Source organism: Lepisma saccharinum, chromosome 10, assembly GCF_977018435.1.
Source record: "Lepisma saccharinum chromosome 10, izLepSacc3.1, whole genome shotgun sequence".
Taxonomy (NCBI): Eukaryota; Metazoa; Arthropoda; class Insecta; order Zygentoma; family Lepismatidae; genus Lepisma; species Lepisma saccharinum.
The window spans coordinates 77,325,505-77,340,848 of record NC_139238.1 but is presented as its reverse complement, the minus strand read 5'-3'; the positions used below and the strand labels follow the sequence as shown (position 1 = coordinate 77,340,848).

Sequence of the window (15,344 nt, the reverse complement as noted above, 5' to 3'; positions counted from 1 at the left end):
GCCACGCATATCAGCAGAGAAGGAGGAAAATTGAGTGGTGAAAGTGCAGCGTTGCCAACCATATGGTCCTGACCGTACATGTTCTTAAACCAATTGTATGGATCTGGAGACAAAAATACGGTCAGTTTGCCATGTGTGTTCGGTATTATCCATTTCAAAAGTTTGCAATGCTGCATAGCGAAGGAGGAAATCGGGAGGAAATTGGGTAACTCCTGTCGCTCATTACACAATCCCGTTTCTCTCACTGTTCATTTGTGGAGCCGTCTTGCGTCACTACTTGTGCACAGACTTGTTCTGGTCTACAGTTAGCTGGTACGGAGTTTAGTGTTAATGTCTACTGACAAATTACAAAAATACACTTGAAAAATGTAGATAAAGAGTTCTGTCGTTAGATAGATTCCCAAATTATCACCACACTTCTTCAAGACAAGTGGCTGTGTTTAAGCTACGTAAGATCCTCAATTTTCACCTGCAAAATAAATAACAACAACAATGAAAATAAATAAGGCTACATACCCCTGCTATAAGTGTGGCATAATCATCCATAGCCTCAGTGTACTTATTTACGATCATATCTATGAGTGTGCTGCGTGCCACATCACATCGAGTACATATTGCATAATCCTCGTTGCATACAACTTCAAGAGTCTTAGCACAAGTTTCAAGGACTTCGGTGTCAGTGTGCTTGTCCACTATTACTTGCACTAATTTCAGAAGTTCATCAAGGTGCTGCAACAAAGAGGTACGTATATATATATATATATATATATATATAATGGATAAAAGCAAGGAGGGCCAAAAGGGCTAAGTAAAAATCAAAGAAGGTAAAAGGAAACACTCACCGGACAGTAGAAAAATTCAAAATTTTCGCTAATTTCATAGCATCATCGGTGTGAGGAGAAATAGACTGAACCGGAACTTCTATGCTATGAAATTAGTGAAAATTTTGAATTTTTCTACTGTCCGGTGAGTGTTTCCTTTTACCTTCTTTGATTTATATATATATATATATATATATATATAAATAAATAAATAAAGGAGCAATTGGCAAGAATGAAATCTTTTCAGAAGCAACAAAATACATGCAAACAAATACAATACACCACTAGATTCAGCATCTACTGGGTAAGTACAAAAAGAATGAACCCCAACTTTATATGTTTGGAATATACAGTATTTACAGGGTACAGTGGAACCTGGATTTTAAGTTTTCCAGGGAATGAAGGTGAAAGACCATGAAGATTGAATGTATAATGCAGGAAATTGTAAAATCGAGTAAACAAAGCAAACATGGCAAAATGTTACAAAATATAATTTTTCCCACTTTTATACTATGAAAAACATAAAACCAAGGTTCCACTGTGTTCAGGGGACTGTGGATAAACAACTTACAATGCAGGAAAGTTTTACAGTATTTACAATGTTGCGATCAGAAGAGAAAAAAAATACACATATAATGAGGTAAGGTAAGGTAGGCAAAGTTCCCCGTGTATATTGCACCCTGCCATGCAGGAGATGTGGGGAGTAGGGCCTCGCACATTCCCGATCTTGGCCATTTTTTGAGATTATGTGATTAGCACCATGCTCCAGTCAACTTTACCCCTGGGTTGCCCCCAGGTAGCCATTTATTTGAGGCTGGGTGAACCCCAGAGCAGCTTTATGCAGGTACAGTCACGGACATTGCCGGCTTGTAACGACTCCATTGAAATTCAATGTATTCATTACAAGCCAGCAATGTCCGTAACTGTACAAGGCTGGGAAAAATACGACCTTATATCACCCACCCCAGGGAATTGAACCTGGGTCTCCCACATAGCAGTCAGATGCCCTACCAACTGGACAACCATGGTTCCCTATATAATGAGGGAAAATACATAATCCCAAAATGTTAAAATCAGGGTTTCAATGTCATAATATGCTCTCATGAGCTTGAATCAATTGAAAATGTTTGTGCATTTGAACAGGTAACCTCCTCAATTACACTCCATGGTGCAATAGCCCTTGGAGTTGAATGAATTAATAAATGAGTTAAAAGAAATGGGTACATTGGCACATATGTTTCTAGTCTTTCTGGAATAAAGCACCACTGTCCCTTCCAAGTAACTCTCCAATTAGCATCATGATGCAAGGTGACCACCAAAAATTTTTTGAGCACCCATCGGAGATCAAAAAGCCTTACATTATTTGCATCAAAGGCAACATTGAGTTGGTGTTTTAAGTCCACTTTATGCACAGTAAGGCTAATTGGGACTGGACCTACAGTTTAAAGTGAGATCTGAACCACTGTGTGCTACAACTGTGCCATCGGGGAGGCCCTTATGAAAGGCAAGAATGTTAGCCAGTTGGTGCATGACTGCTCTTAATATCTCGAAAAACTGAAACAGGGTTGCTACAAACAGCAGAAATGAAATTCCGTGACTTTTCCAGGTTTTCCAGGACAAAATTTACATTTTTCCATGACAATTACAAAACTAAACTAAATCAATGTTTTTGCGAATGGAAGTTATAAACTCATACAGATCCAGGTAGGTATTGTGTTAAGTACCAATATTACCTTCCAAGAAATTGACTTCATTTCTCTATTCTCTATGATTTGAATTCACTACCGATATTATCTTCAATGAAATTGACTTCATTTCTCTATTCTCTATGATTTGAATTCAAACTGCAAAATAGAGAATTTGGAAAATTATTACAATTCACAAGCTAGGGAAGGATTACGGAATTTTAAATAAAATATTTGATTATTTTTAAAGTAAAGACTAAATAAGATCAGAGTGAAGAGTAATTGATGAAGAAAGAAATTTTGTAATTTATCAATCTCCTTAGCTATTCTCGGTATTATATATTGATATTTCCACTGAGGTTTGGAACCCTCTGCTTGAAAGAATCATGAGTGCAGACTCATTTCTTGATGCATAAACCTACTTCTCATTTCTTTGCAAAGCAAACAACTTAACCCTTGCACATAAGTGAAACAACTGAATTGTACAAAAGAAAGTGTCATATTTCCATACATTATCAATGGGATTTCTCCTTCAGTACAGTATATCCAAGTGAAGTACTGTGAAACTGACAAAATGCAGTTATATCAAATGCACGTTGAAAGAGGATTCCGATATGTTGGAAAATTGTTTTACTTTTACCTTCTTGTTCTTACTGATGCACATGAAGCACCGACTCTACGGTAGAGTTTTCTTTGTTGTTGTGTGTTTTTGAAGATTTGCACCTGCGAAGTTTTGTAAAAAAGGTAAAAATCCACCAAAACGATGAGTCGGCAAAGTGACATGTGGAAATACTTCAAATTAAAAGATGATGATCAGAGTAAAGCTATCTGCATAAATTGCCATAAAGTAATTTCACATGGCGGCAAATCAACTAGAACTTACAGCATAACAAATTTAATGCAGCACATAAAAAGTTGAGCCTGGAAAGTTGACTACACTTAAGAAATTCGGATCTTCAAACAAGAACACAACATCGCAAACATCATCTTGAAATGAAACTACTGATCAAAGTTCCGCATGTCCTGAGGAATCTTCTGCTTCAACATGTAGTGAGGAAAATATTGTGTGCAGTGACAGTGTTTTATGCAGTTCAAGTGCACCAAGCACGAGTAAATCAAAACAGATCACACTAAAGGAGTATGTACGCCTCACCAAGCCATACGCTAGATCAGACACACGATCTGTGGAAATTGATCGGAAAATATTAGAATTTATTTGTGTTGATGGGCAACCTTTCAGAGTTGTAGAGGACATTGGTTTCAAGAGACTTATTAATCATTTGGAACACAGATATCAGATGGTGTCAAGACAATCACTTCGGTACACCCATCTTCCAAGACTATGACAAAACAATTCTCAAAGGTGGAATGCATATTTCCGCTACAGCAGACTTGTGGAATAGTTCAGGGAGTAATTTTTTAAGTGTAACTTCCCATTTTATTGATTATGACTGGAAAATTAACCATGTAAGCCTTCAATGGCATTTCTCATACTGGTAGTGCAATTGGAAGTAATTTGAATGACTCATTTCATGCATGGGACATAGATATTGAGTATCTTGTAACAGATAATGCACCAAACATTATCAGTGGTGTTCACAAACTAGAAATTGAGTCCGTCCCTTGCTTACAGCACACTCTTTAGCTGGTAGTAAACAAAACATGTCTAAAACAAACTGCAGTTTCAAATATGTGCAAAGTTGCTAGAAGGATTGTAAGCCATTATTATTCCTCAGTCAAGGACTCAAAAATATTTCAAGAAGTGCAAGAGAGCCTGGGGCTTCCAAAACATAAACTTATTCAAGACGAGCCAACTCGCTGGGATTCCACATTTTTGATGTTGGAACGCCTACTTGAACAAAGACTTGCCATTACTGTAGGGTAAAACAAAATAAGAAATTCACCTGCTGAATTGACTTCACAGGAATGGACACTAGCCGAAAACGTGGTGTCTGTTTTGCCCTACTTTCATGAGGTTACTCTTTTCTTAAGCTCTGAAAAAGCTTCTACTGCTGATGTTATTCCCATGACAACATTAATTAGCAAAGCACTTCAAAGCATTCAAACAGTGCAGAAACATGAAGGTCATGATGAGTGAAATGATGCATTCAATGAATTCTCGGTTTTCCCACTTGGAAGAAACAGACCATTATTTGGTTGCAACATGCTTGAACCCTAAATACAAAACAAGGTAGGTGTAATTTTTCTTTCTCTTCATTATAAATTCAATTTTGTAAGCAATACCTGCATTATTTACATATCTATAAGTAATTTTTTAAATCATATTGGAATTGGATGCTGACTTATCACATTTCGTGGCTAAATATATGGCTTCTTCCACATCTTGATTCAAATTTCAGTCTTTGTAAAACATTGAAATCTGTAGATTAAATTCAAAGAAGATAAATTTTCGAGGGTGTAGAGTTGGTCACTGGCCCTTTCCTGATTAGTCCATATGTGCACAAAGTGAATTTAAAAGAAAAATTCTGAACATGATTTACATTCAGTTGAATGAAAGATTCCAAAATCAGTTTAACACTATTAACGTTTACATTTTTTTAATCATCAGAAGAGTAATCCTATTTTATTATTTCAGGCTGTTTTCATCTTCAGTAGCTGCCAACAGGGCAGTGCCTTGCCTGATGAATGAAACTGAAGGTTCCTCTGAAAAGCAGCCTATCATACAAGCAGAAACCGTCAATACAAGTGTACCAGCTGGATCTTCATCACTGTGGAGCTTTTGCGACAAGATTATTGAAAACTCACATCCAGAGTAGCAACCTACATCAAAGTCGGAAATTGAGAAATACATTGCTGAACCCACCATTCCACCTGAGCAGGATCCGCTATTGTACTGGAAATTGAAATATGAGTATCCGAAGCTCCAGCAAGTGGCTAGAAAATACTTGAGCATACCTGTGTTTAGTGTTGCTGGCAGATTTGTGACAAGAAAAGAAGTAGGTTACTTCCAGAAGTGCTGCAAAAATTCGTGTTTTTAGAGTTGAATCTGCCAGAATTGAACTTCCATTATTAAGAACAGGAAGTCATTTGCCTATTAAGAACTGCTTTTGTACTAACGCTAAATCTCTGAAAATACATATGTAAATATAAGTGTTTAAAGGAAATTAATTTTTGTCATGCTCAAAATAACATTCAATTTCCGTTAAATAGTCTTATGTATCGGAATCGGTTAAATATCGGTATCAGTTCCAAAAATTATCGGTGAGTACATCGGGATCGGCAAATTTTCAGCTTCGTCACATCCCTAGTCCCTACTAATTGGAACTTATTTCATGAGTATATGTTTTATAGAAAACACAACATTTCGAGACACAACTGGTCTCTTCTTCAGGAGCACTTCTCGCAATCGGAATTACTTCATGCCTACGTCAATTTACACAAAAGAACAAGGATATGCTTTTAGGATTGAATAAGGTGATAGTAAAAGATTATGGTTAAAAAAGGTATTTGTTAAAACTGCCCTTTGTGCGCATAAAAACTCACTTTTTCACATTGCCAAGCATGAACCGCAAACCTAAAAACAACCATAAAAACATGTCTCCCATTACACGTTAAAACGTTGCATTACAAGCAACATTATCTACATGGTAACTGAAGTAATTCCGATTGCCAAGAAGTGCAGCTGAGGAAGAGATCAGTTGCATCTCGAAACGTTGTGTTTTCTATAAAACATATACTCACGAACCGTAAGTAATCATTTTTATAGTATTTTCTTTAAGTACTTATATTGTACTGTAACAACGTGAGTAAGTCGCACACGTCTTTTTTATAAAATAAGTTCGTATAAATAAGTAGATGAAAAGTGAAAATTTTGCAGGGCTGGCAGAGAAACGTCAATTATTGAAGAAAGTGATATGCTTTTAGAATTGAATGATTCGAGTAATTATGATATTAAAAAATTTACGTATTTATTATTAGTATTTTATCATAATATTGGACATTAACTTCACTCGGTGACAGATTAATGACAATCTCTCACGAGTTGTTTAAACAGGCAGGACAGAAGGGAGTGTTAATTTCATTGCAATAAAAATGTTGCAGAAAATCTGAGGTTGGGAGGAGGCACTTGACAAATTTTTAAAACTTTTACCAATGCAGATTTATGTTTCACTTTTTTGTGATATTATTCAATATACATCCCGTTTTGTTGGATTCTTCTTGATATCTAAGAATAGTACAATGTCGTCGCAAACTTGTGCAAAACCAGAATTATGCCAGGATGATGAAAGAAAACCTTCATATGCATTGCTACATTAAATAAGGTTAGGGGTGTAAGGGGTGACCTTCCAAATAGTACACCCAATTGTCAACCTCACTTCCACATAGTAAACCCTGAACTGCATTTTGCAGACTAACGAGGCTCTGGCGTCTGGCCCTATGGTCAGTATTCTATGTGTTGTCCTGTTTTTTGTCATTATATGTGCAGAGTGCCCCTTTACAGCCTCAGCTTTTAATCAAAGTATGAAAATTTTAATAATTTTAGTTGTACGGCATTACAATTATGCCACTTTAGTTCTGGTAAGGGGCTGGACCCTATATAGTGTAATGGGTGCAAAATACCCTTAGTGCTGACGCACCCAAAATTTTAAATTCAAATTCAAAATTAAATACGGTTAAGTGAGCCACAAGTCATAAAATTCCAGCAGCATATTTGCAGTCTAATGCTGTTTATGCATGCGATTTTTGTTGGATGTTGCAGTCCGAAGGCATCCAACAAAAATCAATTCCATAAGAGTGCCATGCATGCGATTTCTGTTGCATGTTGTAGTGAAACATTTTGTCAGGCGGCGATATTCGACAAAAATCGTACGTATCAATGGAGCCTAAAATGTTCATCCGAGAATAACACGCGATTCTGGCACCGTGGTTGTGTTGCACATAAAAGGAGCCTAAAAGTTGAGGCCGAAACTTAGCAACAACATTTCCTGTTCCCGTGCAGAACTTCATGACTTAAAAGAAAAATGAAAAAAAGGAGTTAATAAAGACAAAATTCCCTGACTTTTCCCGGTTTTCCAGGTGAGTCGCCACCCTTTTTAACTAATGGGCACAGAACATAATGAACACATAAATGTTAAAGAGGAGAAATGAAAACGAAACCAACCTTCTCCTGCCTTGATGTTGTGTAGATTTCAAGATCAAAGTGCTGGGGAATTGCCATGAGATTAGAAACTTTCTCCGGGTCCACCAAGTACTTTGTAAGGAGCGACGGAAGAGTCTGTATGAAATGTTCTGTCAGTCGAACTTTATCATCCTGCACCTGCTTAATTTCTTTGGCGGACAAAATCTGTAATAAGACAAATCATATAATTAGGATACAACAGAGGGAAATTAACAGAAATAAATATCATGGGAAAAAAAAACACATTACATACAGGAAAACATTTTACATTAATATACAGGATCTGGCTATATATATATATCTACCACTTTCAAAGGTTGGTATTCCAGCATGCTAGGTAAGAGCACGAGGGAAGACATTTCTGTAGCAATGGAGTGTTGGACCCCTGAACACCCTGCTTCTGTGGTAGATGTGTATTTTAAAAGTAATGTATGGTAGCTGCAGTACCTCAAGAACAGCACACGCTGACTGTCTGCGATTTCTTTCTCTGGGGTACCTCAAGAACCAAGTTTTTGAATACATATCCCTAACTTAGACACTCTTAAGAGAAGAATTAGGGAAGAAGTCCATCCAATTTCACCTGCAATGCTGGTGTCTGTGATGGATAATTTTGTTTGTTGACTTCGGGAGTGCACAACATAGAATGGTGACCATCTACCTGATGTGATTTTCAAAAGATAAGACGAAGTGAATAGTGTTAATTCAGGTACTCAAATTTTCCGCGAAGCTGTTTGAAGTAATTTTCTATTAATTTCGGTAGCCACTGCCACCATCTTCGTTGGAATTCGTTGTGTTATTGCTTGGCGGCGATTTAGGAAGAAACAGCAGAAATGCACCAAGCAACGACACAACGACTTCCAACAAGTATGGTGGAAGTGGCTACCGAAATTAATACAAAATTACTTAAAACAGCTTCGTGGAAAACGTGAGTTCCTGAATTATCTATTACCGCTATAACACGACTTTCCCTCGGCAAACTGATACCATGTCGTAATTATTTTATCAAAAGAATTAATGAAAATTAATATTTGTTTAAATCATATAAGAAATTCAAGTCAAAATTTAATATGTACCCAGTTACCGACCCAATAATGGTTTTCACTTTAAGTGTAATAAATAAAATTACCAGGAATCGATAAGTAACGAACAATGTATTAAAAGAAAATTAACAACATTCAACATTTTTATGTCCTTTGAACTTTAACGGCACATCACGGCCTTTTTGAAGATCGAAACACAAATACGATGCTTCTTTCCACAGGATTATCACGTTTTACGGATACATCTTGTTTTTGTAAGAAAAATAGACCAAATTTCAGTCTCCGATAAAATTTATGCCTCCATCCTCAGAGTCGGCGATCTTTTAGATGACGCAGTGTATCCAAACTCACACTGTTACAACCATATGCACAGAATATCAACTTGTTAATATTTTTTAAATGATAATCATACAATTGTACAGTGTTAATACATGAAAATGATTGTAAAATAAAGTTGGTACAATAAAACAGATATTACAATACTCTATTACTTGTTTTCGTATCTTTTTTTAATTATCAAAGGTAAATAAAGATTTTATAATTTTTGTGGGAAAAAGGTTTTTTACGTACATCTTAGATTTTTCCCCCTATGAGAGTTGGCTATGTTTCACAACTTTATAACTTTAGGATTACTCTTCAAGATGCTTATTGTAACAAATCTTAATTTTATTGTCGAAATTCCACCAAAACTTATTTCAAATGGTTTGTATGTGTTGGTAATCCGTATGAAATGCATGTTCGTACCCATATACTTATGAATGATCAAGTAAAATCTGGTGAAACCAAACTTATGTGCGATTTTGCATTAACTGGCAATCTACGGTAAGTACATTCCTGATCCATCGCAAACCAAATTTCATCGCTGAGTTATAAAAATATTTTAAATGCTTGAAGTTTAGATAGGTACTTCAATTAAAACAAAGCCAAAGTGATGTAAATTTAATTTTGGGCAAATATAAACCTCCAAATACAAACTCAAATCGTAGATTTCAACTGATCGCATCATTTTATATTTATTTTTATAATGGTACTCTTTATGGTACCGTTATACCACGTCTCTCATTCCCATAGTGTGAACAGTGTTGTGTTATTGCTTTACAAATGGCATTATGTTATCAATCAATTACAACTCTCTTCCTTTACATTAGCTGCCTTGTTTTACCGTAGGAAATATATTAAAATATATTGCCCGGACCCTACACAAGATATATGGAAAACAAAGACAAACAATTACTATATGCTAAGAGTCTTAACTCTGTTGCCTCGCTGTCAAAAGTGCAGACGGTGTGTCAGATAAATCAGTAATTAACTGAACTAAACTCGATGGTGTAACAGCCCTTTGAGGGCAAAAGCTGGCCAAGCAGCTATTCACTGGGTGACACGTGGTCAGCATGTTGAGTTCAATCCGCCACTGTTTTCTGGCTTTCAAGTCCACTTCTTCCATTCAAGTAGCTTCGCAGTTGTCCTCACGATAATGGGCCAACACCACACATTTTAGAGTTTCCCACCAAAGGCAAGAGCGCCAGCCCAAGGAAACCTCAAATCGGTAACTAGCAACACTTACTTAACAATGAAATCTTACCTTCCGCGTTGGTCCTCTTCCTACAGGTGGCTCCCCAGTGGCTGCCTGTCTGATGCAACAGACCATGATTTCTATGAGGCTGGTTTCCTGCCTGTCATCCAGAGGCTCCTCGTTGGGCCCTGGGTCCTCCAATAGTAAATCGGTCATGCACTCCCAGTCTTTCATCATCTCGTTCGACTCAATCAGGGAGTCAACCAAGTATGCACCATGTTCATGCAACTGGAGAGGATAGAAAGACAACAATGAGAATCACTAAAATTAACGACAGATCAAGAAGTGAATAAAGTACAAACATTGACATACACCTCATGACCTGTGCAAAGGTGTTTGTACATTAGCTTCCGACAGACCTGTCACTTTGGTTTTAGGCTAGAAACTGGAGTATCCTCCGTTACCTCAGCATTTGTATGTGAATATTTTGCACCAATATTGTATGAAAAAACTGTATTATCAGATTACATAACAGGTATTTTAACCCTTCCCAGATGAGCGACAGGCTACAGGCATAGCATGTCGTTCACTATAAAATTCCATTGTGAATTAACAATGAGCCATAGTCGCACCACATCTCATGTGGACATGTATCGTAACCACATCTTTTAAATTTCAACAGCTAGATGTCAAGTTTTCTTTACTGCTTAATTTTACTTGTACTCATGTCAAATTAAGTTGCACTTTCGTTTATAATCTTGAGAATAGCATCTATTAATTTATTTCCACATTGTGGAAATTTATTTGTGATGATTCCACAGTTAGGGACGATTTTAATCCTAATGGAAAGTGTTTACGCTATTTTCATGAATTAATTTTATAATATCCTTCAAAATATGTTTTCAGTAACTTTTATGCAATGTTACAATCTTTTTACTTTCAAAAAATTGTTAAGAGAAAAAATTCATAAATGTGAGAAAATTTTAATAAAATGTAACATATTTTATATCTGTGGAAAGAGAAAGTGTTGTAGATTTAAGAAACAAATGTTAAATGAACTCATGACTTTTTGAAAAAAAGAAGAAACAAAAGTGTCTCCTGGCAAAACTCGAAATTCAAAGTCCCACCTGGATTCTCATTTAATCCTTGAATATTTTGAAGCAAAACTCTGGCCAATTGACGCTTATAATTTGAACAACTTTTAATTGTTACAATTTTCAATCATCGGTATCTGTGTTGATGGGGATCTGCATCAGTATGGGCACCTGTTCAAAGTGGTACTGGCTCAGGCTTAGTAAATTCCCCGACTTTTCCCCACCCTGGTAGACACTCTGTAGAAATTAATTGCATTGCAATCTCCATAGAACAAAGTTCAACAAGGTATTTCAATTTCGTCCACGTTATACTAAGAATCACTACAACTAAAGCCTTTCAAATCTGAACATTTTCCGTACCTCAGATTCAATAAAAAACTGCACCAGATCCCGGACAAGGGGAGTGTTAGGAAGACGTTTCTTCCCTCTTTTTGTTCTTACACCAGCAACAGCCTCCTCATCAGGTACAAAGAGGCGCTCGTTAAGGAATTCACCAGCTGCTTGGGCCACAGCTCTATGCGAGGAGTACACCAATTCATAAACATGCTCACAATCCTTATCTGTCAAAATATCTCTGTGATGCCTGAAAGAAAGAAGAATTAAATTAAAATTTTCTGCTTCTACAGTCATATTCATAAAGTCGTCTATTAAAGAAAATAGCTGCGGCTCAACTGATGGTGATAGCAGTACAAAAAAAGCATCACTTTCTCTTTAGTTGTTGACCTACACATTCCCACAGTCCAGGCATCTCGATGTGCCCACAAAATGCCATACGACAATTTTGCAGTCAAAAATATTCTTGAAATCAGGGGAAAATGCAAAAAATTGTCATTATTTTGCAACAGTATTGAGTGGAACAATGTATTTTGTGGAAAAAGACAGCAACTTTAACATTCTACGTATCTCATGTGTGAGGGAACTTATGACAATTTTAAAATAAAACTTTAATAGTTTCTATTCACATAAAAGCACCCAACGTCCCATACTAGGGCAATCCTACTTAACCTTGTCTATCTACAAGAGGTAATACAAAAACAACACAAACACAGGTCAAACTTTGAACCCTTGTTGTAAGAGCCAATACACTGATCAAGGTAAGTGAGAAATTAAGGGCAGAATTTTGGAATGTTACACATAAAAGTGACCGCAGACCAGGGTTTTCTAAATGTCACCAAAAATTTAAATCAATACTACAAAATAACAGCACATTCCTACATATGCTAAAAATACGATTGAAAGAGACATTAAGGAGGATGTATGACATTCTTAGGGACAACTGTTATTTAACATGGAATGCTCCAGTAAATCCTCCCAGATTTCAATGCACATGAACTGAATACACAGGATGACTGCAAGGATGGACATCTGTGGAAGAACCTGGAATAGTTTCTAGCAGTCTCTGACTAGCATCTAAGAGGAACTTATTCCTCTTACAATTTGTCTGCAAATTCCTTTTCTGATGAGGACTCCAAGACAAGACAGAAAGTTAGGATTTAATATTTCATCTGTGTCCATGATCATTCTGCGTTTCCTGTGGAACGATAGGTCAAACATCATGAAAAGAAAACTTACTTCAATATGCTGATGACCAGTTTCACTGCCTGCACTGCGACATCATACTCCTTGTCCAGGGTCATAGCAACAATCCTGTCTTTGAATTTGCTGGTGAAGAGTTCCAGTTTCCCTTTCAACTCCTCGGAAGCATACAATGGCTGAAGTGCCTGTCAAAAAGAGTTAAGAGAAATTATGATGATCATGATATTTACATGATGAATTTTCCCTTTAAATTTGAATCAATAAAGAACATTCACATAGGGTTTTCAGTAAGTATGGAATGATACGAAAATTTTGCCAATATCGAAAAAAATACAGGTACAAAATTCACTGATACAGGGTGGCCACTCTAGGACCATCATAAAATTCAAGTATACCGTATTTACGCGTGTATAGTGGGCGTGCGTGTATAATGAGCACTCTGGTTTTGGATGGGTAAAAGTGACAAAAAATTATATCTCGTATATAATGCGCAGTACAATCCAGTTTCAAGAAATGGCTTTTTTAGTTGTAGATTGTAAATCTGTTGCTATGCTGATCAAGAGTGAATGACCTCATACCTATTCAATTGCTCATTCCTTCTTTTTCAAAATATATACTTTTTCTTTAAATGACTAATGTAACATTTATACGAGGCACATTCAAGACCTTCCAACCTTTCAACCAAAGTACCATAAAAATCAGAACGTTTCGTCATTTTTTGATGAACTTCTTTCAACCGCATTTCCCATTAGTGTTGTCATCTTGTATGGAATACTGTTTCCATATTCAGAAACTGCAGGATTTAAGCTTTACAATGGTATATAACATGATAGGGTTCTGTAAACATGAAAAATCAATGCAAGTGTCCCAAAATCATGGAATGACCACGTACGGTTTCATGTTGGCTGTCTGAATTATTCCGTGCATAATACGCACCACAGTTTTTGAGGGCAAGAATTTTGGAAAAAAGTGCTCATTATACATGAGTAAATACGGAAATTCCCGGTTTTCAATGCAAACTTTTCAAATATTCAAGGGTACCTGTTAATTGTACAAGATTGTCAACCTAAAATTACCCAATTAACTTCAAGATATCTTGCGTCTGTCAGATAGATTGTTCTGCAAAGAACACTAACAAAGTAAAAGGATTGAAAGAATTCAGTTTTATTTTTATTTTCCTTCCTGAATAAAAGTATGAGCTAAACTGTGAAAAACTTGCCTCAGGGCATTTATAAATACGAATGTATAAATTCAACGAGACTTTGATTAATGAAAGTTGCTATTTTTCACGTCTAGAGAAAAATTCACACAGAATTTCCGGAACCAATAATTCACACATAATTCCCTGAATTCAAGGAATTCCCGGTGAGTAGCCACCCTGTGATACTGACAAGTTTGCTGATGGTATATAAAAATTGCAAATGTTTCGGTGATGGACATAAATGGTTCATAAACATTCTCAATTAATGTATGTAACCAGGTAACTGCTTTTTTTTTTTTTTTTTTTTTTTTTAGAAGAAACTGTGTATTTAGTAGGGTTGAGCTGATACCGATGCTGATGTATCTTATCATTTGGAATTTAGTTATTGATACTGGCCGATAGTTTTATGGCATTTTGATCTTACACGAGATCCACAAAAATGCTGCATGACATTTCAAGGTATCTAATTATCCTGCATATTTTGCAAATTTGAAGTTTATTCAGTTTTGTATGGAAAATTGGATTCTGTAAATAAATTATCTGTATTTTAATATTCTGATGTAATTATTTTATTTCTGAGGCAAAACTTTTCGTAAATTCATGCATATAATTGGAGTGCAATTCCTACTCACTAACATTAATCAATACTTTAAGAAGCAACTTTTAATTATTTCAATTTTGAAGCATTGATGGAAATCGGTACAAGTATCAGTATCGGTGTGGGTTATCAGTTCAAATATAGTATTTAGACACTTACTTCACAAAAACAAGGCACATGCTTATAAAAAGAAAATGGCAAACTAAACTGATACATCAATATGCATATATTGGCTAACAGCGATAAAGCACTGATTTATCTGCCGCTCCCTAGTTTTAGTGGTGTATGACTCAAAAGATGTACTACTGATATATCAGCCAGCATTGGAATATATCTTGATCACTTCAAGTTTATTCATCCATACAAGCTCTTACTCCTCTGGAATTTGAGTATCATAAAAAGTAAGCAAAATAAAGAATTAAACTAACTCTGTGTTGCACACAGGCTGCTGAGAGCCACGTCTTGCAAACTGGTATTTTATTGGGTGGCCCACGGTCAGAGTAAAGAATAAATCATTTTCATTAATTTTGCACCAATGCTGTGTGGCAAACGTGACTATTACAATTAAATAACAGCTATATCAATGCTCTGTTGATCTCATACCTTATCTATGAATATGTTCAGCTATGGTAGTTTTCCCTCCCGAACTCCGTAATACTAGTGAAATGGTTTTGAGTTAAAATTTTTAATAAGACAGATATAAGAATGATTTCAAA

At 36.0% G+C, this 15,344-nt stretch overlaps 1 protein-coding gene across 3 annotated transcripts in view; it reads right to left on the bottom strand.

Moving 5' to 3' along the window:
* The window catches only part of SA1 (stromal antigen), a 65,496-nt gene that overhangs the window by 23,967 nt on the left and 26,185 nt on the right, over nt 1–15,344 (bottom strand). For all 3 annotated transcript variants that reach the window (XM_083129947.1, XM_083129949.1, XM_083129948.1), the window contains exons 9-13: nt 12,866–13,014; nt 11,654–11,876; nt 10,269–10,487; nt 7,629–7,811; nt 517–729 (exon numbers count right to left, since the gene is read on the bottom strand). In XM_083129947.1, the coding sequence (XP_082986073.1) occupies nt 517–729; nt 7,629–7,811; nt 10,269–10,487; nt 11,654–11,876; nt 12,866–13,014 (987 nt within the window). The remainder of the gene's footprint in view (nt 1–516; nt 730–7,628; nt 7,812–10,268; nt 10,488–11,653; nt 11,877–12,865; nt 13,015–15,344) is intronic.